Below are 24,290 nucleotides of genomic sequence, written 5' to 3'. Positions count from 1 at the left end.
GAAGGTTCAGTTTAATGCATTACCTCCTCAGAGTTTGTAGTGCTCAGTTATCAGTTAAGCTAATTTAGGCCCTGTTGGGACTAAATCCAAAACACATTGAGCCTGGAATATCGTCACATAACCAAGACCTTATGACCACAGGAGAATGGAAACATTAAACAAGGATCATACTACCTCTGCAAAGTGTATTGATGTGAATATGCAAAATTCACCAGTTTCCCTATAAAAGGGATAGTTTCATGAAAGGTAATTAAAAAAAAACAAATGTGGCCACTTGATCAACAAGAACAAAGTGTTTTACAAAGGAATTATAAATGAAAGTATGACATTGAGATACATAAGATGATATTATTATCAAGTGACCAAAAGCTTGGTCAAAGAGGTTGGCTTTAAAGAGTGTCTTAAGCAGCAAGGGGAGGTAGAGAGTGGTGAGGTGTGGGATCAAGACAACTGAAGGAATAACCATCTTAATGTTAAGAATGTGCAAGAGGCCAAAATTAGAGGCTGCAGGTACCACCTCCCCCCACCCTACCTCGCCCCCCCCCCACCACCACTAACCCTGTCATAATGACATTGTAACTCTGATGCCATTCCCGATTAAAAAAGCTATTATGTTATATTGCTTCATAATGGGCTTAAAAAATATTTTGGTTGACTTAAGAATTTTTTTTTCTGTTTATTAAAGCCACTTTGATGGATGGTATAGGCGGCTTTTTCTGGAGTTGCAGTATCAGATTATCATATTAATATTGAATGAGTATATCCATTGTATTTGGATCAAAGGAAAATGTGTTTTATGATTTGACAGAAACATGATTATTAAGGTTTGATATCAATGTTTTTGAAATAGGCAATGAATGTTTTCACTGACTGTATATGTGTAAACAAATTATACTTTCTTTAAAAAAATCTCAGATCTGGCTCATATTTTCTTCAAAAATTGAAAGGTTTACCTTGCTCAAAAAGCCACCTTTGTGGTTATTAATAATCTGGGCCATCTTCCGCAGAAGAGGGGATGTCAGTAAATGTAACAAATACCTCAGCGGACATCATTAGTGGTGCTTCTCAGTTGACTGTTCAGGGGATTGTAGGAAGAATTCCTCAATCATGATCACTTTTTTTTCCTCCTGCCCAACCCTGACCAACTTATCAAAAACTGACAAACTGACCTCAGGGCATTGAGAAGAGCTGCAGGATAAACAAATGATTCTTCAGTATGAGGTGATTTTATAAGTGCAAGTGGCATTATATTGAATAATAAAAGGAAGGTCTGCATTTATGTAGTACCTTTCTTGACAATTGCTTTTTTTCATAGAAATATAGAATCCCTACAGTATGGAAACAGGCCATTCAGCCCATCGAATCCACACTGACTCACTGAAGACCATTCCACCGAGTTGACTGTGCGCAAAATGACAGCCACATCTACTACAGTACAACAGTGATTGCAGTTCAAAAATGTCCTTCAATTGCTCCAAAGTTGTCATGGGTTGGCAGGGTGGTTAGCACTGCTGCCTCACAGTGTCAGGGACCTGGGTTTGATTCCACCCTTGGAATGGCGTTTGCATATTCTCCCTGTATCAGAGTGGACTTCCTTCTGTTACTACAGTTTCCTCCTACAGTCCAAAGATGTGCAGGTTAGTTGGATTGCCCATGCTAAATTGCCCAATAGTGTTCAGGGTTCCGCAGGCTAGGTGGATTAGCCCTGAGAAATACAGGGTTACAGATTTGGGAGGGGGGTATTGTGTCTAGGTGGTGTGCTCTTTGGAGTGTCCGTGCAAATTTGAGGAGCTGAATGGCTTCTTTCCATGCTGCAGGGATTCTATGACTCCTGATAATCTGAAATTAAACCAGAAAATGCAAGAGAAGACTTGGCAGCATCTGTGGATTCTCCCATTCAAGTCTTTGAAGTGGACGATGACCCCACAAGCTTTAGGCTCGGGGCAAGAGAGCTTTGAGATGTGATGTAGTTCACGCTGACAAATCCAATATTTATTAATGCATTACAAGAAAGACAGTGGCAATGGGGAAGGTGGGCCTCCCAGCCTGATGCATTTCAGAATGTAAAGGACAACTGTTGGATCACGACACTGACGGACCATTTTTGAAGTAATCAATGAGCGTGAAGACTGTCCATATGAGGGGTTTTGCCCAAATCGTCGATTTTCCTGCTCCTCAGATGCTACCTGACCTGCTGTGCTTTTCCAGCACCACTCTAATCATGACAGGGAAGTGGCTTGCTCCTCCAAAGCTCCACCAGTCACCAACATCTGATCCTTGGACAGTGACCGCAAACAACACTAACCCCCCACCCCCTCCCCACCCCCAACCTAACAGGACCACCAGGTCTGAATCGGTTAAGTGGGCAGCATGCCCGTGTCTCTGCAGATAAAACGTATGGGCAGCTGTGGGCTGCCAATGTTTGACCAGGTGCATGACTGAGCTTTAAAAGTGGCACTGGTAGGTCCCAGTATTGGCCAATATTTAGGCCTGTGACAACTGGCAGAATATGAACAGGGCAGGATGCATATGGGCATTATGCCTAGTTAACGAGGCAAGTTTGGGAAGTCTTTGTGACAAAATCCACTCAGGTTCACTGAGGGAAATTCTCCATAAAAATGGCAGTTACCCCGTTTCTGGTAAAATCTGTAAACATGAGACTATGATTAGATTAGGTTCCCTACATTGTGGAAACAGTCCTTCCCACCCTACAAGTCTACACCAACCCTCCAAAGAGTAACCCACCCAGACCCGTTCCCCTACGCTATACTGACCCCTGACTAATGCACCTAACACCATGGGCAAGTTAACATGGCCAATTCACCTGGCCTGCTCATCTTTGGATTGTGGGACGAAACCAGAGGAAACCCATGCAGACACAGGGAGAACATGCAAATTCCACACAGGCAGTCACCTGAGGCGGGAATTGAACATGGTGCTGTGAGGCAGCAGTGCTAACCACTGAACCACCATGCCGCCTCCAAGAAAAATTAGCAGAAAGATAAATGGCATGGAACAAATTGGAGAATTGTCAACAGTAATGAAATGGTAAAAAGGGTAAAAGTGGGGTTGGAGTTAAGGGCCAATTTTCAGGCTGGATAGAAATAGGTAACGATGTCCCAAAAGAAGGTCACTCCTGTTCATTGTGTATGGCAACAACTCTCATATGGAACCTCAAGGGAGTAGTGATAAAAATTTGCAGATGGGACTAAAATAGAAAGTATTTTTCATTGTTTGGATGATCAAAGGGTGCTGCAAAAGGGTATAGATATAATGGAGGAATGAGCTAAGGAAGTACAAATAATGGTCTGTTTTAAATAGATTAGGATTTAAGAACAAGAGATGATAAATACAATATTTTAAGTAAGAAATTTAAGTAAGAAAGTGAAGGAAACTTTTTTATTTAAAGTCTGCTTTTCACCTTGAGGTTTAGCAATTGAGGTGAAAATTATCTGATCGTTCAAGTGTAGTTGGAGAATGAAGGGATAAAGGCAATGAAGGGTCAGGTTGGGTAAATGTGATTAGAATAATTCTCCAACATGGAGGGATAATGCTGTTTGTGCCAAAGGTTGTAATTCTTCCGATAAGTACTACCAGCAATTGAGCAATGCTGGTCTGCTGCAAAGGAACTTAATTTATTCATATCGAATAGTCACATCAATACCCTGTACAAAACATCTTAGAACATGGAACATAGAAAAGTACAGCACAGAACAGGCCCTTCAACCCACAATGTTGTGCCAAGGATTAATAAAATAACTTAATCTACGCACCCCTCAATTCACTGCTATCCATGTCCATGTCCAGCAGTCACTTAAATGTCCCTATTTCAAATCTTTAGATAACTCTAAATCACATTCTTTAATTTGAAACTGGAAATGAAATCACGAAATGATAGCCGTTGTTGCTTTTAAATATGGCACAGCCTTATGAATCATTAATGTTCCAATTCAATGATCAACAATCTGTCATTTAGTATTTAAGAATCAGTTACTTGATCTACAACAGCACATCAGTGACAGATTAGGGGTGTTCTTTTGTATGTGAATAAGCTAAATAGGATATGTGTCTTATAGAGATTCCTTCACCAACATTATAGGTATAGTATGAAAAGACACTATAAGATAAATAGTGACACTCATCACTGACCTACACACCTCCATCACTAACTTCACCATTCACTGTTGCTTATTTCAAACTAAGGTGTTTGATGTTGGATTATATTGGACAGCTTGTGCGCAACGTTGCAGAGTGAGAGATTGTAATCAGTTACTTTACCCATCACCACGGCAGTGTATTAAGAACCATTGAATTTTACAATACAGAATAAGGGATGTTTGATCCATTGTGTCTCTACTGGCTCCTGAAAGAGCTACTCATCTGCTCCCATTCTCCAGGCTGAGTGCTCACAAAACAAAGGCTTTTCCTACCACATACTGCTCTCCTCTACCTCAGAGCCGCCACCTACAAATTATGGGATGATTTAAAATTGTCTGCAAGAACAAATTGATTGTAAAAGTACTTTGCATAAACGTCATAAGGCACCATTAGGACAGCTGGAAAATGCTTTTAAGAGTAACATGGCATGTGCATATTACTTTTGATTCTTGCACTGGATGTGGGTGTCACTGGTAAGGTTAACACTTACTGCCCCTCCCTCACTGCTCCTTGCATTGAGCAGTTGGCCAGACTACTTCAGAGTCAACCTTATTGCTGTGTATCGGAGTCACATGTCAGCCAGATCAAATAAGGATGGCAGATTGCTTTCCCTAGAATCGAATATCCTTTATCACGTGTACTAAAATACAGAAGTAGAGGAGTTCAGTGAAAAGTTTCCAATGTCCTAAAGGACATTAGTGAACCAGATGGGTTTTCAATAATGATTGAGACTCGCTTCAGATTCCAGAATTATTAATTTAAATTAAATTCCAAGATGGAATTTGTCCCCATAATTTAACAGCATTAGTCTGGATGCCTAAATTACTAGTCCATTGACATTACAACTCCACCCTCATCTCCCTTAAAGCTGTAATGCATGATAGAGAAATTTCACAAAGTGTAGAAATAATTTTCAATCTATACTTCTCTCAGACCAAGATAAAGGCCTGGAATATTCTATAAGGCTTGTGTATTGCAGCACACAGCTTATTTTTAATGTATTCTTGTGAGTTTTTTTGCCATGGATTTCCATTCAAATTTAAGACGACAAGCAAGGTACTGTAGCACCAAGTTTGACTGTCCCTGAAACACATGCAGGAAGGCTCGTGATGGACTGAATGATAATGGCAGACATATTTCTGTCTCCTGGCTTTACTATATTCTGCTGAAATTGCCTGGTGAGAAATCAATGGATTTGCTGACAGACAGCTGATTTTTCAAAGGAACATTGTCCAGCTTCTTTTTTCATTGACTGCTTTATAGACAAATAGTTAGATTGGTTTCAATTTGTTTGTGTCAGCTCGAACCCACATTGATGTTAAAGGAAAAACCATTTTAATGAGATGTTACTGATCTGTAGCAGGGTCTACAGCATCAGGCTCTGATATTCTGCCATGTCGGGATATTTTCTGATCAGCCTGTTCAGCAATGTTGCTATACACCATCTAGAACAAGTGGGACTTGAACCTGGGACTATACCACTTCAACACAAGAGCACTTCCTCCAACCCCCTACCCTATTCTTTTCATGTCTAGGGTAAAGCAATGTCATCTAACATGCTTTAAAGGGAAATAGATCGGAACAAATCAGCATATGTTTTCCTCAACCAACATCACTAAAGCCGATAGTCTGGCCATTATTAAATTGATCTTTGTGGGAGCTTGCTGTACTCAATTTGGCAGATGCATTCTCCACATTACAACAGACACTGCATGTCCAAAGTTTTGATTGCTTGTGAGCTACTGTGAGCAACTTTGTCAATGTGAAAAGCACGACAAAAATGTAAACCTTTCTTTTATCATCCTCACAGTTATTGGCTTAAAGAAATAACAGGCTGTAATCACATGTAGCACATTTATCAGCACCTTTATGGGCAGTCTGACACATTTTTCCTCAATTCTTTTGTGGGATGTGGATGCTGTGGGTAAGACGAGCAATTGTTACACATCCCAAATTGCCCCAGAAAGGTGGGAATGAGCTGCCTTCCTGAAATGGTGCAGTCCATCTGCTGCAAATTCCAAGATTTTGATATAGTAACAGAGAAGGAATGATGATATAGTTCCAAGCCGAGGTGATGTGTTACTTGGAGGACAACTTACAGCTGGTTATGTTCACAGAATGACAGAATTGTTAGGGTGCTGAAGGAGGCCATTTTGCCCAAGGTCTCTGTACTGGCTCTCTGAGCATTTTAACTTAATGCTAATCCCCTGCCTTTTCCCCATAACTCTGCACATTATTTCCATTTAAGTAATCATTTAGTGACTTCTTGAAAGCCTCAAATAAACTCATCTCCACCACATTCTGGAGCAGTGTGTTCCAGACCGAACCACTCATTGAGTGAAAATGTTTTTCTCATCTTACATTTGATTGTTTTGCAAAGCACTTTTGAACCACGTCCTCCGTTTCACAATCCATTCATGTATGGGAATGGTGACTCCCTATCCGTTCTGCCTAGACCCCTCATAATTTTGAAACTTTGATCAAATCTTAGGCTTCTTGTCCCAAACAAAATCATCCTAACTTCTCCAATCTTTCTGCTGAATTGAAGAGTCTCATTCCTGGCACCACTTCTTTTTGTAAACCTTTCTGCACTCTCTCCATTGTGTTTAAATCCTTTCTATAGTGGAGAATTGTGCACAATACTCCAGTCGATGTTTAACCAATCTCATGAAAGTTCTGGATGTAGGTTTGCTCGCTGAGCTGGAAGGTTCAAAGAAACCTAAAGATATAAATAGAAAGCAGGAATCATGCACAGTGCTTCACCTGAGGCGCACTGAAGATGCTACCTAGTAGGGTGACAGAAGTCTGGAAATGAATCTTCCAGCTCAGTGAGCAAACCTACATCCAGAACCTCAACCTGAGCTACAAATCTACTCAAAACTCATGTACATTCACCATAACCACCCTGCTCTTGCACTCTATACCCATATTTATGAAACCTAAAATACTACTATATGCTTTACTAACATTTCTGTCTCCCTGTCCTGCCACCGTTACTGATCTATGCACATTTACATCCAGGTCTCTCTGCTCCTGCAACCCCCCTTTATTTATCACTGAATCTTTGTACCAAGGTGCATCACCTCACTCACACTTCTCTAGATTGATTTTCATCTGCTGCCTGGCCACCCACTCAACCAATGTGTCAATGACCTTTTGGAGTTCTACATGGTCCTCCTTACCACTGCAACACAAGAGTTCCCCCAACCTTGTTCTTTCCATGTCTAGGTCCACAGCGATGCCATCAATGCAGTTTAGAATTCTCCTAAGTTTTGTGTCATCCACAATTGTCCCCTGCACATCTGGATCATTTATATATATCCCAATAACAACACCCAAGGAACTCCTCTACAAACCTTCATCCAGTCCCAAAAATACCCATTAATCATTATGCTGTGTTTCCTATCCCTCAACCATTTTGTATGCGACCGTTCCTTTTATTCCTTCACCTATCTTATCTCAAGTATATTTGGAACTGTGTCTAATGCATTTTGGAAATCCATGTGTGCAACATCATTGGATGTCCCCTCATCGACCTCTCTGGTACCACTTCAAAATACTCCAGTGAGTTAGCTACACCTGATTTTTCCTTAACAAATCCATGCTAATTCTTCTAATGTCAATCCATACTTTTCCATACGACTATTGGTTTTATTCCACATAATTGTTTCTAGAGGTTTCCCCAGAATGAAAGTTAAACTAACTGGTCTACAATTAGTAAGCTTACCTTGACAACCTGTTTCAGACAAGAACATAACATTTGTAAATTCCAACCTTCTGGCACATTAACCAAATACAGAAAAGATTGAAAGTTAATTGCCAGCATTTCCATGGATCTGCTGCCCCTTGCCCATCGAGGTGAGAGAGGTTTTGGGGTTTGGAAGGTGCTTTCAAAGGAATAACTGCACAACATCTTGCAGATGGTACACAATGCTGCCACTGGGTGTAGGGCTGGGGGTGAAGAATGTTTAATTTGTTCGATGGGTTATCAATCAAGTGGTCTGCTTTATCATGGATGGCACCTAGCTTCCTGAGGCCTGTTGGAAGTGAACCCATCCGGTCAATTCGGAGTATCCCATCACACTTTTGACTGGCACCTTGGAAATGACATCAAGGTTTTGGGAAGTCAAGAAGTGAGATATTCCCCTCAGCATCAGTACCTGACTTTGTGACCACAGTGTTTATATGGGTTGTTCAGATTGCTGTCTGTTCAGTAATCCCCAGAATGTTGATAGCCAGGGATTCAGCGATGGCAATATCATATTACTCATGTTCTCGGCTAGATGCCAGTTTGGAGCTTCACTGGGATAGCTATACTAGGGTATGGCAAAGCCTTCAGTGCCATTGCCACAATGTTGTCAGGGCTCACAGCCTTTGCAGTATCTAACCCTCGCTCGACTTCATGTGGAATGAATCAAATTGGCTGAAGGTTGGCAGCTGAGATGCTTAGGAAGAGGCAAAGGTTGGTCAGCCACTTGGAATGTTTAGCAGAAAATGGTTGCAAATATTTTAGCCTTGTCTTTTTTGCATGATGTGCTGAGCTCTCCTGTCATCAGGAATGAGGATATTTGTGAAGACTCTTCCTCCTGTTAGTTGGTTAATTGTCCACCACCATTGACAATGGCATAGTGGCTCGGTGGTTATCACTGCCATCTAGGGACTACTGATAACCCAGTTTGATTCCAGCCTCAAATGACTACCTGTGTGTAATTTGCAAGTTCTCCCCATGTTTCCTTCAGGTACTCCAGTTTCCTCCCCCAGTACAAAGATGTGCAGATTAGGTGGATTGGCCATGGGAAAAGCAGAGTTACAGGGATCAAATAGGTCTGGGTAGGATCCTCTTCAGAGGGTCAGTAGGGAGTCAATGGGCTGAATGGCTTGCTTCCACTCTCTAAGGATTCTATGAACTGGATGTGGCAGAGTTTAGATTATTTGTTGCTAAGCAGCCTCATTGCTATAATTAATCCACCAGAGGGTGTTGGGATTCTTATGTGTTTCTGAATTTCTTGCAATTATCAGAAATTTGCCATCCACAAATTATTACATTTTAATACGTGTTGGGGTTGGGTCACACTTCAAGTTTCTGTGAGCCACTGGGAATGTAGAGGTGTAACTTTATAATTGCACCTTAGCTTGGTGGCTATACAAGATGTGCTCCCTTTAACATTTTGCACTCTTGTCAGAATCCCAGTGGAAATCAGGGAATCATGGATGAACAGTACGAGGAGAAAAGGGACAAGGCACAACAGCAAGATAAATCAAAATAAGTTAAATTTAGCAAAGAGCAAAAGAGAATTGCAGAAGGAAACGTAAGCAATTAAGAGAAAGCGAGTGGGAAAATCTCTGCAGAAAGGATTGTTTGATGTTACAGACCACTGATAGAGAACTAGGAGGGCCATACACAAGGAGGGATTGCTGTCAAAATGGAGGGTGAAGTAAAACATTTACATAACAATCAGCAAGGAATGTTTCTGCACCAGAGACATAAATGACTGAAGAATACAGGAGACATGAACCAGTTGGAAAGAAACCTTTGTACAGGTGGGCGGTTTGCAATCCAGTGGATGCTGTCTGGTTTAATTTGTTTAATAGATTGTTCAATGTAAATGTAGCTATTTTGAGCACTGCTTTGGGAATATAAACCAGCGCTCATCCAGACCTCTTGCTTGCCATTCACCCATCAAGACCATGCTCACTGACCTATACAGCTTCTCAGTAACACCTTGATTTTAAAATCCCATCCACATTTTCAAATCCTCTCATGGCCTTGACCCTACCTGCCTGTGTTATCTTCTTCATTCCTACAACCCTCAAAGCTCCTCCAATTCTCCAGATTTGTGCTGCTCTACATTGTAATCATTGCTCCAACACTCACCCTCCCTTCAACTACTCTGGTCCTAAACACTGGAGTTTCCTCTCAATATGCCTTCACCTCTCCACCCCTTTTTTCCCTTCTGTAACACAATCTTTGAAATGTGTGTCTTTAATCATTCATTGTTTGACATCGCTTTTAATATCTCAACACATGATTTGCCATCAAGACTTGCTTGATGTTACACCTATGAAATGCCTTGGGACTTTTACTATGTTAACCACGCTGTACAGGTGCAACAAAAATTTAAATTTGCTGAAGAAACTCAACAGACCTAGCAGCATCTGTGAAGAGAAATCCACAGAGATTTAGCTCTGCACAGATGCGGTCAGACTCGTTGCATTTCATGAGCAATATTTTTGGATTTCCAGCATCTGTAGTTCTTTGTCCTATATTAGTTCAAGGTTTTGTTGTTGTTGAATACGGCTAACCATCAGAGTTTTATAATTCTTTTATACTAATTATGTCATTAGACATCATTGCATGACCGACAGAGCAGCACAGTGGCTCAGTGGTTAGCACTGATGTCTCACAACACCAGGAACCTGGGTTCAATTCCACCCTCGACTGACTGTCTGCGTGTAATTTGCATGTTCCCTCAGTGTCTACATGTGTTTCATCTGGGTTGTCCGGTTTCGTCCTAGTACAAAGATGTGCATGTTAGGTCGATTGCTTACGCTAAATTGCTGATAGTGTCCATGGGTTTAAGACCATAAGACATAGGAGTGGAAGTAAGGCCATTCGGCCCATCGAGTCCACTCCGCCATTCAATCATGGCTGATGGGCATTTCAACTCCACTTACCTGCGTTCTTCCCGTAGCCCTTAATTCCTTGTGACATCAAGAATTTATCAATTTCTGCCTTGAAGACATTTAGCGTCCTAGCCTCCACTGCACTCTGTAGCAATGAATTCCACAGGCCCACCACTCTCTGGCTGAAGAAATGTCTCCGCATATCTGTTCTGAATTTACTCCCTCTAATTCTAAGGCTGTGTCCACGGGTCCTAGTCTCCTCGCCTAACGGAAACAATTTCCTAGCGTCCACCCTCTCCAAGCCATGTATTATCTTGTAAGTTTCTATTAGATCTCCCCTTAATCTTCTAAACTCCAATGAATACAATTCCAGGTTTGCAGGCTACGTGCATTAGTCAGGGGAAATGCAGGGTTACAGGGGTAGGGGAGTGGTCTGGGTGAGACACTCTTCAGAGGTTCAGTGTGGACTTGACAGGTCGAATGGCCTGCTTCATACTGTAGGAATTCTATGAGTAGAATTTATCCATGTTGTGTTTTTTTTTTAACCAAGGATTGGGAAATCTGTTGTTTTGAAGATCTGCTACAGGATTTTGCCACTGGCAGATTTGTTACAGAAGTTCAGCAATTACACTTACTGGAAAACATAGCTACCCTCCCTCAGTACATGCTGCAATTGAGACTGAACAATGGCTGCTCGATCCATCTTCTACATCTGCTTACCTTCTTATTGGCAATTACCCTCTTAAAGTCCTCGAAGCTGAGGATCCCAGGTTCAAAACCAGCCCAGGGAAATGGATTGGAAATCTAATTTCTCCATCATGTATAATGTTAAGCACATCAGAAGGTAGTTAAAAGTCAATCCCTCAAAGTTGATTAGATTCCCTACAGTATGGAAACAGACCATTCACCCCAACAAGTCCACACTGACCTTCCAAAGAGTAACCCACTCAGACCCCTTCCTCTACCCTGTATTTACTCCTGACTAATGCACCTAACACAATGGGCAATTTAGCATGGCCAATTCACCTAACCAGCACGTCTTCGGACTGTGGGAGGAAACGGGAGCACCCAGAGGAAACTCATACAGACACAGGACAAATGTGCAAACTCCACACAGATGTTACCTGAGGCTGGAATCGAACCCAGGTCCCTAGCACTGTGAGGCAGTAGTGCTGACCACTGAGCCACCATACCACCCATAGAGGGCTCCCATACAGTTCAGAAAGTTCAATTTTCCAATGGATGTTAGTGAATCAGTTGGATTTTTATGAAAATACCACAGCATTATGGTGACTTTTACTATGACCAGCAAATCATTTCCAGGTTTTCCAGTAACAATAACTGCTGAATTTCTGTAACAAATCTGTCAGTGGCAAAATCCTATAGCAGATCTTCAAAACAACAGATTTCCAGGTTTTTGACATTTGAATTCCGTTGAACTTGCATCCTCTGGTATACTCGTCCAAGAATGAATACACTACCAAACGCCTGAATGAAGAAGTTATCAAATCAACATTGCTTCATCGAAGTAGGAGCCTGATCCAGCAATATATGATTGGTTGTTTTTATTCTGTGATTTAAATCAAAAATCGTTCCAGGACTATAGAGCAAAAGGTTAGGTGAAATAAAATATATTGCTGTATAAAGGAAAGAGGGTTTTTGCAGTGGAGAGTCTGCCACCTACTGGACATACTGTGCATCTGCTGAAAGCTTATCCTGCCTGGTGCCTTGCTGAATGAATGTTATTTCTTTTAATGCAATTTAATTGCCAGCCAACATCTTCCAATGTTTAACAGGGTTCATATTTTAAAATATTTATTTTGGTTTACGAGACTTGTGCAGATCTTTTCTGTTCCTATAATCATGCAAATTGAATCCAGTGCTTCATTGAAAAGAACATGAAGCTACATTGTGTTGCATGAATTTCAAATTTTATGCTGTTGTAACAGCAGAGCTCTATCTATGTAAATCTAGAAGCATCTGATCAGAATGCTAACAGCTTAACATCTCTAACTTTTGCAGTAAATCTTCGCCTAAGGGCTGTTTGGCATTGAGAAACCCTCCTGCAAGTCTTCAGGTTCAGATAACTTCAATCTCTTTCAGGATGCAAGTTGACTCCTTGCACCAATTTTTAACTTGATTTTATTTTAAAAGAGACTTTGACGCTTGCTTTAATGTTGAGAGAGAGAAGGCGAACTATATTATACTCAGTATTTGTTAACACAGAGAGCAAACAATTTGTTATGCGCAAACTGTATTTTCTTCCTTCGCAGGAATGGAAGGTTTTCACTGCTGAGCCTTCTCCTGTGACCATATGTGCTCAAGTGCAATAAATTGGTGGCTTTTCAGAATCTCTGTGTTCAGGCAACAAATCAAGACGTGTGTAATACATGTGGAAATTTTGGCTGATGTATTGTGTGTTGTGCTTTACCAGAATTACTTGCCCTCATGAAAGATCATAGCAGTGTGATTTGAAAAGAGGAGAAACAGCTCATGGCACCATCAGCTGAACTGTGCTCCCTTGACACAGCGTAACCTTGACTGGACAAGAGGGCTTATTCTTCTTTCCCTCTTCAAGTAGGCTTTGGTTGAATATTTCTGACATATACGGACATTCTATCAATCTCAAAATATGCTGTAAAATTGGCAAAGCATGCCATTGAATATTATGCTCAGGATTTCAGGTTTTGAAAAGGCCCACTCTTAAAAGGGCATGGATGAACCACAAAGGGGTGAGGGAGAGGGTGAACACCAGAAATTAGGCAGCTCATCACATGAAAAAGGTTCAGCTACACAACTGATTTAAGCAAAACCACCACAACCTCAGTGGACTGTAGAGCTGTTCTCCCATTGGAGAGAGATGACTGGTGGTGAGTTTACCCTGAGGGTCACCACACCTGAGACAGGAGGCAAGGTTGAGGAAGCAGAACACCTCATGGTGCCCTCAGTTGCTGCAGGAATTGAACCCACGCTGTTAGTGACATTCCACACCACAAACCAGCCAATATAGGTAACCAACCCATTTATATAGTGCCATCACCACAGCAAATTCCTAGGAATGTTTAGCTGGACGTTATAATGGGAGAGAGGGGAACTGAATGCTGTTTTCTACATGGATGAGTTAACATGGAAACATTCGGCTGAACTCATCCATATTTATCTTGTGAAAGGTTTTCTTTTCTACAATGCACTGTGGTAAAGGAAGCTATTTTTAGAAGAGAAAATTAAATGTCATCTTTATTATTCCATTTTTTTCTCTCTTTTTATCCTCCAGAACTGCTCTTGCCGGCGCTGAGAGTATATAACTATTGCTCCTTGAAACGGTCACCATGGCAACCAGACATGAAAGACCCAATTACACCAGAGTTTCTGCTCTGAGAAATATCTGTTACCGAGTCTGGAGAAACCCCTTCAGCACACGAGGTTACACAATCCTCAGGAATGATGTACCTGAGCACAGAATTGTGATTCCAAACCACAGTGCTAACAAAAGCAGACATTTCGGGTCTCCAAGGCTTTACCAAGGGAATAAAATCATTACCACCAAATATACACTGCTGAACTTCATTCCCAAAAACCTCTACGAGCAGTTTCACAGGTGGGTATTCTTGTTTTCAATTATTTTTAGTCGCCGATTCAATAATTTGTCATCCTGTGCATTTTTTTTTTCTGCTTCCTTTCTTTCACAAAGTAGAGAACAATCCTAGTGGAAAGCACAATCTCAATTGAAAATATCACACCCGAATCATTGATAAACCCAAGTTATGCAAGAGACACTGTCACATGCCGTCTTCTGGAATGCTGGGTCCAGTTCTGGTCTCCCTGTTGCAAGAAGGCTAATGTTAAGCTGGAGAGGATTCAGAAGAGATTTATCGAGATGTTGCCGAGTTTCGAAGGTTTGAGTTAAAAGGAAAGGCTGTGACTTTTTTCACCGGAGCGTAGAAGGCTGAGAGGTGACCTTATAGAAATTTATAAAATCATGAAGGGTATAGATAGGGTTAGTAGTTGGTGCATTTCCCTAGGATGGGGGATTTCAAGGCTGGGGGGGCATATGTTTAAGGTGAGAGGAGAGAGATTTTTTAAAAAGACATGAGTGGCCAACTTTTTATACAAATGGTGGTTCGTGTGTTGGATGAATTTCCTGAGGAAATGGTGGATGTGGGCAAAGTTACCATGTTTAAAGGACACTTAGATAAGTACAGGAATAGGAAAAGGATGGAGTGATATGGGCCAAGAGCAGGCAGATAGGACTAGTTTAGCTTGGGATTATGTTCAGCATGGACTGGTTGGACCAAAGGGTCTGTTTCCATGCTGTATGACTCTATGACTCTACGTGTTGAGAGTGGTTCTTATTAGTGCTTTATAGGAACAAGAACCCTTCCATTAGGCAAAATTCTCTTGTTCATCTTGCTTGGTTCAAAATGCTCTTGAATTTGGATTCTTCACCTACATCTTTTATTTGTCAATTTGTTCAGTCTCAAACAATAACAAGTCCACTGGCTGATAGTCAATGAATGCTAGCCTCACATTGCCATGAATAAAAAACAAAAGCTAGCGATAAAATGTGCAGTCACCACATTTCACCATGTCTGGGCACTAATGTCAACTCATAGAATGATTCTACCGTAGCTGTGTCATGGTTTATTTTCAGTAGCGTAAGGGCTGATCAAAGCTCAGTAATGGTAACAAGACCATAAGACCATTAGAATTAGGAACAGGAGCAGGCCATTTGGCCCCTCGAGTCTGCTTCATCATTCAATAGGATCATGGCTGATCCGATATTCCTCACATCCACTTTCCTAATCTTCTCCCATAACCCTTGATTCCCAAACTGATTAAGAACTGATGTATCTCAGTCTTAAGTAACCATGAGGACTCTGCCCCCACAGCTCTTGGTAGCAAGGAGTTCCAAAGACTCACAACCCTCTGAAAGAAGAAATTCCTCCTCATCTGTCTTAAATTGATGTCCCTTTATTAACTCCAGTGAGTAGAGTCCCAAACTGTTTAGTCTTTTCTCATTAGACAATCCTTCTATACCAGGGATCATCCTAGTGAATATTCTCTGACCTAATGGGCGGCATGGTGGCACAGTGGTCAGCACTGCTGTCTCACAGCGCCAGAGACCTGGGTTCAATTCCTGCCTCAGGCAACTGTCTGTGTGGGGTTTGCACATTCTCCCCGTGTCTGCGTGGGTTTCCTCCGGGTGCTCCGGTTTCCTCCCACAGTCCAAAAATGTGCAGGTTAGGTGAATTGGCCATGCTAAATTGCCATAGTGTTAGGTGAAGGGGTAAATGTAGGGGATTGGGTCTGGGTGGGTTGCTCTTCGGAGGATCAGTGTGGACTTGTTGGGCCACATTGTAGATAATCTAATCTAATCTACCTCCAAATGATATCTTTCCTTAAATAAGGGGAACAGAGCCATTCACAGTACTCCAAATGTGGTCTCACCAACACCTTATACAGTTGCAGTAAGACTTAGACTCCCCACAGAGCAGTAAGAAGCCATTCACTGCATCAACTCTGCACCAAACCTCCAAAGAGCATCCCACCCAGACCCATACCCCTTACCCCCCCACTCCAACTCCTTATGAGATTTTTAACCATGGCTAATCTACCCAGCCTGCACAACCCTGGGCAATGAAACATGGCCAATCCACCGAACCTGCACAACTTTGGACTGAAGGAGTATACCGGAGCACCTGGAGGAAACCCCACAAGGCACAGGCAGACTTCATACAAAGATTCCCCCAAGGCTGGAATCAAACCTGCAACCTTGGCGCTGTGAGGCAAAGGTGCTAACCACTAAACCACTGTGATGCCCTCTTCCTTACTCTAATACTCCAACACCCTTGAAATAATGGCCAACATTCCATTAGCCTTCCTGGTTACCCATTGTCATGTGTGCTAGCTTTCTGCAAACTATGGTTCATTTCCAATTGCCTCCAAGTCGGAAAGCTGTGAAATCAAGATGGCGGCAGTGGCGTAGGCAGCACCGGGGCTCTTGCTGTTGGGGCTCATCCATTCCATCCACTTATCATTTTTTTCCTACGGGCAATTTAGTATGGCCAATCCACCTAACCTGCATATCTTTGGACTGTGAGAGGAAACCAGAGCACCCGGAGGAAACCTATGCAAACACAGGAAGAATGTGCAATTTCCACACAGTTAACCAGGGGTAGAGTCAAACCCAGGTCCCTAAACATTGAGCCGCCGTACTGCCCACAGCTTCTTGTAACCTATGTCCCTCAATCATTCAAATAGAAGTATCCTCTGCAGTCTGTCTTATTCACTGCACCATTTCATTGAATGTCTTATTCTTTTGCATTGCAGTTTATCAATTTAATTGAATTACTACTGAATTGTATCCACATTACTCATATTTCATTCATGAACTGCCTCACACGTGGGATGTATCCTTTAAACATAATCACCAAAGCACGAAAATCAGGGCCATTCTGATTATCAGCTTGGGCCTTGTTCAAAGCTTAGATGTACCAAAGTTCTTTTTGTGTTCCATATTTAATGTATCCTATGCAGCATGAGACCTCATTTAACTGTGTTACATTGGTAACTAGCCTTCTATAAAAATCAAAAAAACAGAGGTTGCTGGAAAAACTCAGCAGGTCTGGCAGCATCTGTGAAGAGAAATCAAAGTTAAGATTTCGAGTCCAGTGACCCTTCCTCAGGACAGACCCAAAAGGGTCGCTGGACCCGAAACATTAACTTTTGATTTCTCTTCACAAATGCTGCCAGACCTGCTGAGCTTTTCCAGCAACCTCTGTTTTTGTTTCTGATTTACAGCATCTGCAGTTCTTTCAGTTTTTATAAACAAAAGTTTTACCGGATGCCACACTACTCTGTAATGAATACGGAATTTCGAAAAATACCAAGTTTTTGTTCTTAGAAGGAATGAATCTAACCTTCAAATTGAGGTGGGCAAGGGGACAATGGTCATCTGACATCAGGAGTAGCTGCCACATGGTCTTTGAACAGAGAATTTAGATAATGGGTTGACATTGCCCAACCAAACAGCCTCAAGAAATAGGTTTCCTGAAAGAGTGCTCTGGGGCAGAGGGCTGATCTCATCATAAGGTCCTTGTAATCACCTGGAAACTGTCTTCTCCAGATGGAAGATAGACCAGAAGAGGAAGACCCAGGGAAGATTTCTCAAACACTTTGGCTCGAGAGCAGAATTCTGCCTTCACATCATTAGTGATACCAACACATTCCAGTCCAACAACCCATTTGTCCTCTGGCATCTGTGAACTATTCCCAACTATCATGGTTGTATACTTTTTTTATCTAGTTAACTGATAAATCATATCTAAGATGCTGCTTCTTAACAAACTTAATAGACTATCAAAAAGTTGCCTACAAATGGTCAACTGCTTGTATTAGGTAACAGGAATCACAAACACCCACAGAATCATCAGAGGCTTAATGCAAGTAAATTGTTAAGGGGAGATTGTGGAGCAGTGGTACAATGTTAATGGACGAGCAATCCCAACTAATATTCTGAAGGTATGCTTCCAAATCATGGCAGCTGATGGCATTCCAACTCAATTAGTAAATCTGGAATTAAAACTAATGGTACCCACAAAATTGTTGCTGATTGTCACTAAACTCCCATCTGGCTTACTAATCGCCCTGAGGAAAGAAAATGTGTCATTCTTACCGGGTTTGAACACAACAGCAGAAATATACTGCTGGAGGTCTTTAAGGCTCAGGTCAGACCACATTTGGAATATGGTGAACAGTTATGGGTCCCATTTCTAAGAAAGGAGTGTCCAGAGAAGGTTCGCAAGAATGATTGCAGAGACGAAGGGTTTGTCATAGGAAGAGCAGTTAAGGACTCTGAGTCTATACACAACGGAGGTTAGTGGACGAAAGGGTCTCATTGAAACTTATATTATACAGAGATGCCTGGATAGAGTGGACGTGGAAAAGGTATTTCCAATCGTAGGAGAGACTAAGACCTGAGGTCATGGCCTGAAGGAACAACCCTTTAGAATTGATGCGAGGAGGAAACTTTTCAGTCAGAGGATGGCGAACCTGGCAAACCCATCACAAAACGTTGTGAAGGCCAAGTCGTTGAGTGTCTTTAAGACAGAGATGGATAGGTCCTTGATTAGTAAAGTAATCAAGGGTTTTGGGGAGAAGGCAGGAGAATAGGGTTGAGAAACATATCAACTATGATATAGTCATAGAGTCATAGAGATGTACAGCACGGAAACTGACCCTTCGGTCCAGCTTGTCCATGCCGACCAGCTATCCCAACCCAATCTAGTCCCACCTGAAATTACGCAGCAGACTCTATGGGCTGTCTTTTGGACTCTGTTCTTCTGTCTTATGGCCTTATGACCTAGATATCACACTAGACCTGATGCAATATGGTTGATTGCCTGCCAAAATGTCCTCACAAGTTCAAAGGTATACAGGAATGGGCAATAAATGTTTGCCTCATCAGTGAAATTCTCACCTCAGTAAAGTATTAACACAAAATTCTGAAGCTTCTGATGCTGAGGTCTTATGAAATAGAACTATATATTGGACTGGAATAAATGTAAATATTATGTTCTTGTTTATTTTCTATGGAAAAACATTGCAACACCAGAGGTCTGAACAATCGTATATCGTTAGGAAAAATACAGTGCTATTGTGGAACTTCCTTCTACCATCAGTCATACATTACAGACATATTTGTTCTGACATTTTCAGTGCATAAGGATTTCTTGCAACTGACATGCTGGCATAAATCTTCCATTTGCAAATATTAGTGAAAAGGTCAGGTTGAGTATAATGTAGAAGAATCTATCTTGCTGTCATCCCATCTAATGATAGAAAAGATGCTGCATTATGTTTTATCAGCACCTACAATATAGAATAAAAGATGCTGAGACTGTAGACCTGCTACCACATCCACTAGGGGTCTCTAAAATGATGTTCTTAACATGGCTAATGCTGTGCACCAGTAAGAGATGGAAGTCTTGCTTTAACACACTGTACAATGACCTTTCCGTGTGATTTTGAGTCCAGCTGGGCATCAATAGGATTTTGATTCCAATATTATGCAATTAATAAGTCTCAGATGTTCAACTCTACCTGCCACCAGAAAAGCTAAATCTTTTGATGCTTGAAGCTGTTCAGTGGGATAATAGTATATAAAAGCTTTGTGTATTTGTCTATAGGCTGTATCAGCAGAGTCCTTAGCCTATTTAAAATAAATGAGTTAACAGCTTTCCTGAGCCATTGGTAAGAAAAAATTCAGTAGAATACATTAGGGAATGAAATATTTCAACAGAGTTCGGTATCTATCACCAAGTCACCCTTTACTTACATGTGCATAGTACTTGACACTTGTCCGGCCTCCTCACAGCCAGCTCTGAGGAACCTCTGACATTAATATTTATTTGTGGGCGACACGGTGGCACAGTGGTTAGCACTGCTGCCTCACAGCGCCAGAGACCCGGGTTCAATTCCCGCCTCAGGCGACTCTCTGTGTGGAGTTTGCACATTCTCCCCGTGTCTGCGTGGGTTTCCTCCGGGTGCTCCGGTTTCCTCCCACAATCCAAAAATGTGCAGGTTAGGTGAATTGACCATGCTAAATTGTCCGTAGTGTTAGGTGAAGGGGTAAGTGTAGGAGTATGGGTCTGGGTGGTATACGCTTCAGCGGGTCGGTGTGGACTTGTTGGGCCGAAGGGCCTGTTTCCACACTGTAAGTAATCTAATCTAATCTGTAAATAATCTAATCTAATCTCTGTCAGCCAGGGATTTCTGATTGGAACAGGTTAACAGGCCCCATCAGGGAACTCATGTTTTATGAAGTCCACCTAACTGAGCTCATTACAATTATTACAGGGTACACTCTGGAAGCTCGAAACCACCAGAAACACCCAAAACGTACATCAGAACCATAGATTTGTTCATTGATACAGCATGTAAGGAAGCCATTCCAGCTGAAGGGGCCTAATTTTTGGTAGAGTTATTCAATTAACCCCTTTATTTCTGTAGATTAGTGTCTTTCCCCCTCAAGTTTCTTCCTTATTAAAAATACTTTTTATTCAATCTTGGGGTATGGGCTCCACTAGCCCAGCTGATATTTATTGCCTATCCCTAATTGCCTTTGTTGGTGGTGAACTGCCTTGTAGTTCATGCAATGTAGGGACACCCGCACTACTATTGAGAAAGTAGTTCCAGGATTGTTGACTCAGCGACTGTAAAGGAGCCTCGATATCTTTTCAAGTCAGGGTGGTGTGTCGCCTACAGGGGAACTCGCTGATGGTGGTGTTCACAAGTATCTGTTGACCATGTGCTCCTACGTTTGAATGTTGTTTTTGAAACTGCTACCATCACCTTTTCAGGCAGTACAGATTATAACAACTTGCTGTGTATATGATTTGGAGATGCCAGTGTTGGACTAGGGTGTACAAAGTTAAAAATCACACAACACCAGGTTATAGTCCAAGAGGTTTAATGAGAAGCACTAGCTTTCGGAGACCTGCTCCTTCATCAGGTGGTTGTCAGGTGGAATCCTGATGAAGGGTTTTGCCCGAAACGTCCATCTTCCTGCTCCTTGGATGCTGCCTGACCTGCTGTGCTTTTCCAGCACTACTCTAATCTTGACTCTAATCTCCAGCATCTGCAGTACCCACTTCCACCCTTAAAGATCAGCAAGTCCACCTATGTGTGGAACCACAGGAGATGGCAGATGTGTAAATGAGTATTTTGCATCAGTCTTTACTGTGGAGAAAGATATGAAAATAAAGAATGTGGGGAAATATATAGTGATATTGAAAAATGTCCATATTACAGAGAAGGAGGTGCTGGATGTCTTAAACCCATAAAGGTGGATAAATCTCCAGGACCTGATCAAGTGAACCCTAGAAACCTATGGGAAGCCAGGCTAGTGATTGCTGGGCCCTTTGCTGAGATAGTTGTATCATCGATAGTCACAAGTGAGGTGCCAGAAGACTGGAGGTTGGCTAACATGATACCATTATTTAAGAAAAGTGGTAAGAAAATGTCAGGGAACTATAAACCATTGAGCTTGACATCGGTGATAGGCAGGTTGTTGGAGGGAATTCTGAGAGATAGGATTTACATGTATTCGGAAAGGCAAAGACGAATTCGGGATCGTCAACATGGCTTTGTGTGTGGGAAATCATGTCCCATTAACTTGATGGAGTATTTGAAGAAGTAATGAAGAGGATTGATGATGGCAGAGCGGTGGACGTGTTCTAAATGGACTTCAGTAAGGTGTTCAACAAGGTTCTTCATGGTAGACTGGCTAGCAAATTAGATGACAGGGAATACAGGGAGAACTGGCTCGAAGATAGAAGGCAGATGGTGTTAGTAGAGGGTTGCTTTTCAGACTGGAGGCCTGTGACCAGTGGTGTGCCACAAGGAGCGGTGCTGGGTCCACTGCTTTTTTCACTTATGGAAATGAATTGGATGGGAACATAGGAGGTATGGTTAGAGAGTTTGCAGATGACACCAAAATTGTTGGTGTAGTGGATAATGAAGAAGGTTACCTCAGCGTACAACAGGATCTTGATTGGATGGGCCAATGGGCTGAGGAGTGACAGATGGAGTTTAATTTAGATAAATGTGAGGGGCTGCATTTTGGAAAAACAAATCTGGGCAGGTATTATGCACTTAATGGTAAAGTTCTGAGTATAGTTGCTGCACAAAGAGACATTGGAGTCCAGGTTCATGAAAGTGGGGTCGCAGGTAGATGGGATAGTGAAGAAGATTTGATATGTTTGCCTTTATTGGTCAGTGCATTGAGTATAGGAGTTGGGAGGTCATGTTGCTACTGTACAGGACATTGGTTAAGCTACTATTTAAATTCTATGTGCAATTCTGGTCACCCTGCTATAGGAAGAATGTTGTGACACTTGTAAGGGTTCAGAAAAGATTTACAAGAATGTTGCCAGGGTTGGAGGGTTTGAGCTTTAGGGAGAGGCTGAATAAACTGGGGCTATTTTCTGTGAAGCATCGGAAGCTGAGAGCTGACCTTATAGAGATTTATAAAATCATGAGGGGCATGGATAGGGTAAATAGACAAGGTCTTTTCCCTGGGGTGGGGATGTCCAAAACTAGAGGCCATAAGTTTAGGGTGAGAGGAGAAAGATATAAAATGGATTTAAGGGGCAACTTTTCACGCAGAGGATGGTGCGTGTATAGAATGCTGCCAGAGGAGATGGTGGAGGCTGGTACAATTACAACAGTTAAAAAGCATCTGGATGGGTATATGAATAGGAAGGGTTTGGAGGATATGGGTCAAATGCTGGCAAATAGGAACAAAATTTATTTAGATTATCTGGTCGGCATGGGTGAGTTGGACTGAAAGATCTGTTTCTGTGCTGTAAAAAAGCATCTGGATGGGTATATGAATAGGAAGGGTTTGGAGGGATATGGGCCAAATGCTGGCAAATAGGAACAAAATTTATTTAGATTATCTGGTCGGCATGGGTGAGTTGGACTGAAAGATCTGTTTCTGTGCTGTACATCTCCATGACTCTCTGAGTCTTTTAGGTGTGAGAGAAAAAGAGAAAGAAAAAAAATAAGAAGCATCACAAAATTAAAATTTGGCATTTGAGAATATATTAAAATAACTTGAAACTTGTAGGACTGTGACTATGTGCTTATAATTATTTACTTTTCTAAGGAAAAGAAAAATTGGCAGTCAGTGGCAATCACCAGTTCTGAAAGTCACTAGTGCTGATCACTGAACTCAGTCTTCTACAGTGTGCTTTAGGGGAATTTAATTAGCAGCAACTATATCAAACTCAGAGGGAGGTTATGCATAACTTGGAAAGCTAACATCAGAGCAATGCAAATTGACCAAGAACTTCTGCTATTCCTCAATTTAAGGAGCATCTACTCCTTGCTACAACTCGCTGGCCAATTTGCACTTTAATCATGATGAGTATCCTGCTTCCCCAGGAAAATCTGACCCCCAATGGCATCTTTACTATCCTTAAGAGATTCGAAAATCTTTTACAGTCAAATTAATTACTTTTGAAATGCAGTCATTACTATTGCAAAGACAGCCAATTTATACAGAAAGTTCCACAAACAGTATGTCGGACAAATGACAGGTTCATCTATTTTGATGCAGCTCATTGTGGTAGAATATTGATCACATTACTATCATCATAAAATCCTTTACATTGTCTCAACTAGGGAGGTTAGCTATTAGCTCAATTATCCAAAGATCAAATTGCTGCCAATACAGTGTTCCCTCCATACTGCATATACAGAAGTGTTAGTCTAGATTATACCTATAAATCTAGGAGCACACAGTAAGAGTGCTACAATGAAATTAGTCAATGAAAAATGTTGGAACCACTGATTGTGAAAATATAACCCAAATCATCCGCCGACATTTCCGCCACCTCCAAAAAGAGCCCACCACCAGGGATATATTTCCCTCCCCACCCCTTTCCGCCTTCCACAAAGACCGTTCCCTCCGTGACTACCTGGTCAGGTCCACGCCCCCCTAC

The 24,290-nt window shown here is 41.7% G+C and overlaps 1 protein-coding gene across 3 annotated transcripts in view; it reads left to right on the top strand.

Annotated features, from left to right (window-relative positions):
• The window catches only part of LOC122550880 (phospholipid-transporting ATPase VD-like), a 178,579-nt gene that overhangs the window by 136,650 nt on the left and 17,639 nt on the right, over positions 1 to 24,290 (top strand). For all 3 annotated transcript variants that reach the window (XM_043692279.1, XM_043692278.1, XM_043692277.1), the window contains exon 2: positions 14,057 to 14,380. In XM_043692279.1, the coding sequence (XP_043548214.1) occupies positions 14,112 to 14,380 (269 nt within the window). In that variant the 5' untranslated portion in view covers positions 14,057 to 14,111. The remainder of the gene's footprint in view (positions 1 to 14,056; positions 14,381 to 24,290) is intronic.

The sequence above is a fragment of the Chiloscyllium plagiosum genome, chromosome 6 (genome assembly GCF_004010195.1).
Source record: "Chiloscyllium plagiosum isolate BGI_BamShark_2017 chromosome 6, ASM401019v2, whole genome shotgun sequence".
Taxonomy (NCBI): Eukaryota; Metazoa; Chordata; class Chondrichthyes; order Orectolobiformes; family Hemiscylliidae; genus Chiloscyllium; species Chiloscyllium plagiosum.
The sequence above is the reverse complement of the archived record's forward strand: the minus strand, read 5'-3'. Positions and strand labels throughout refer to the sequence as shown.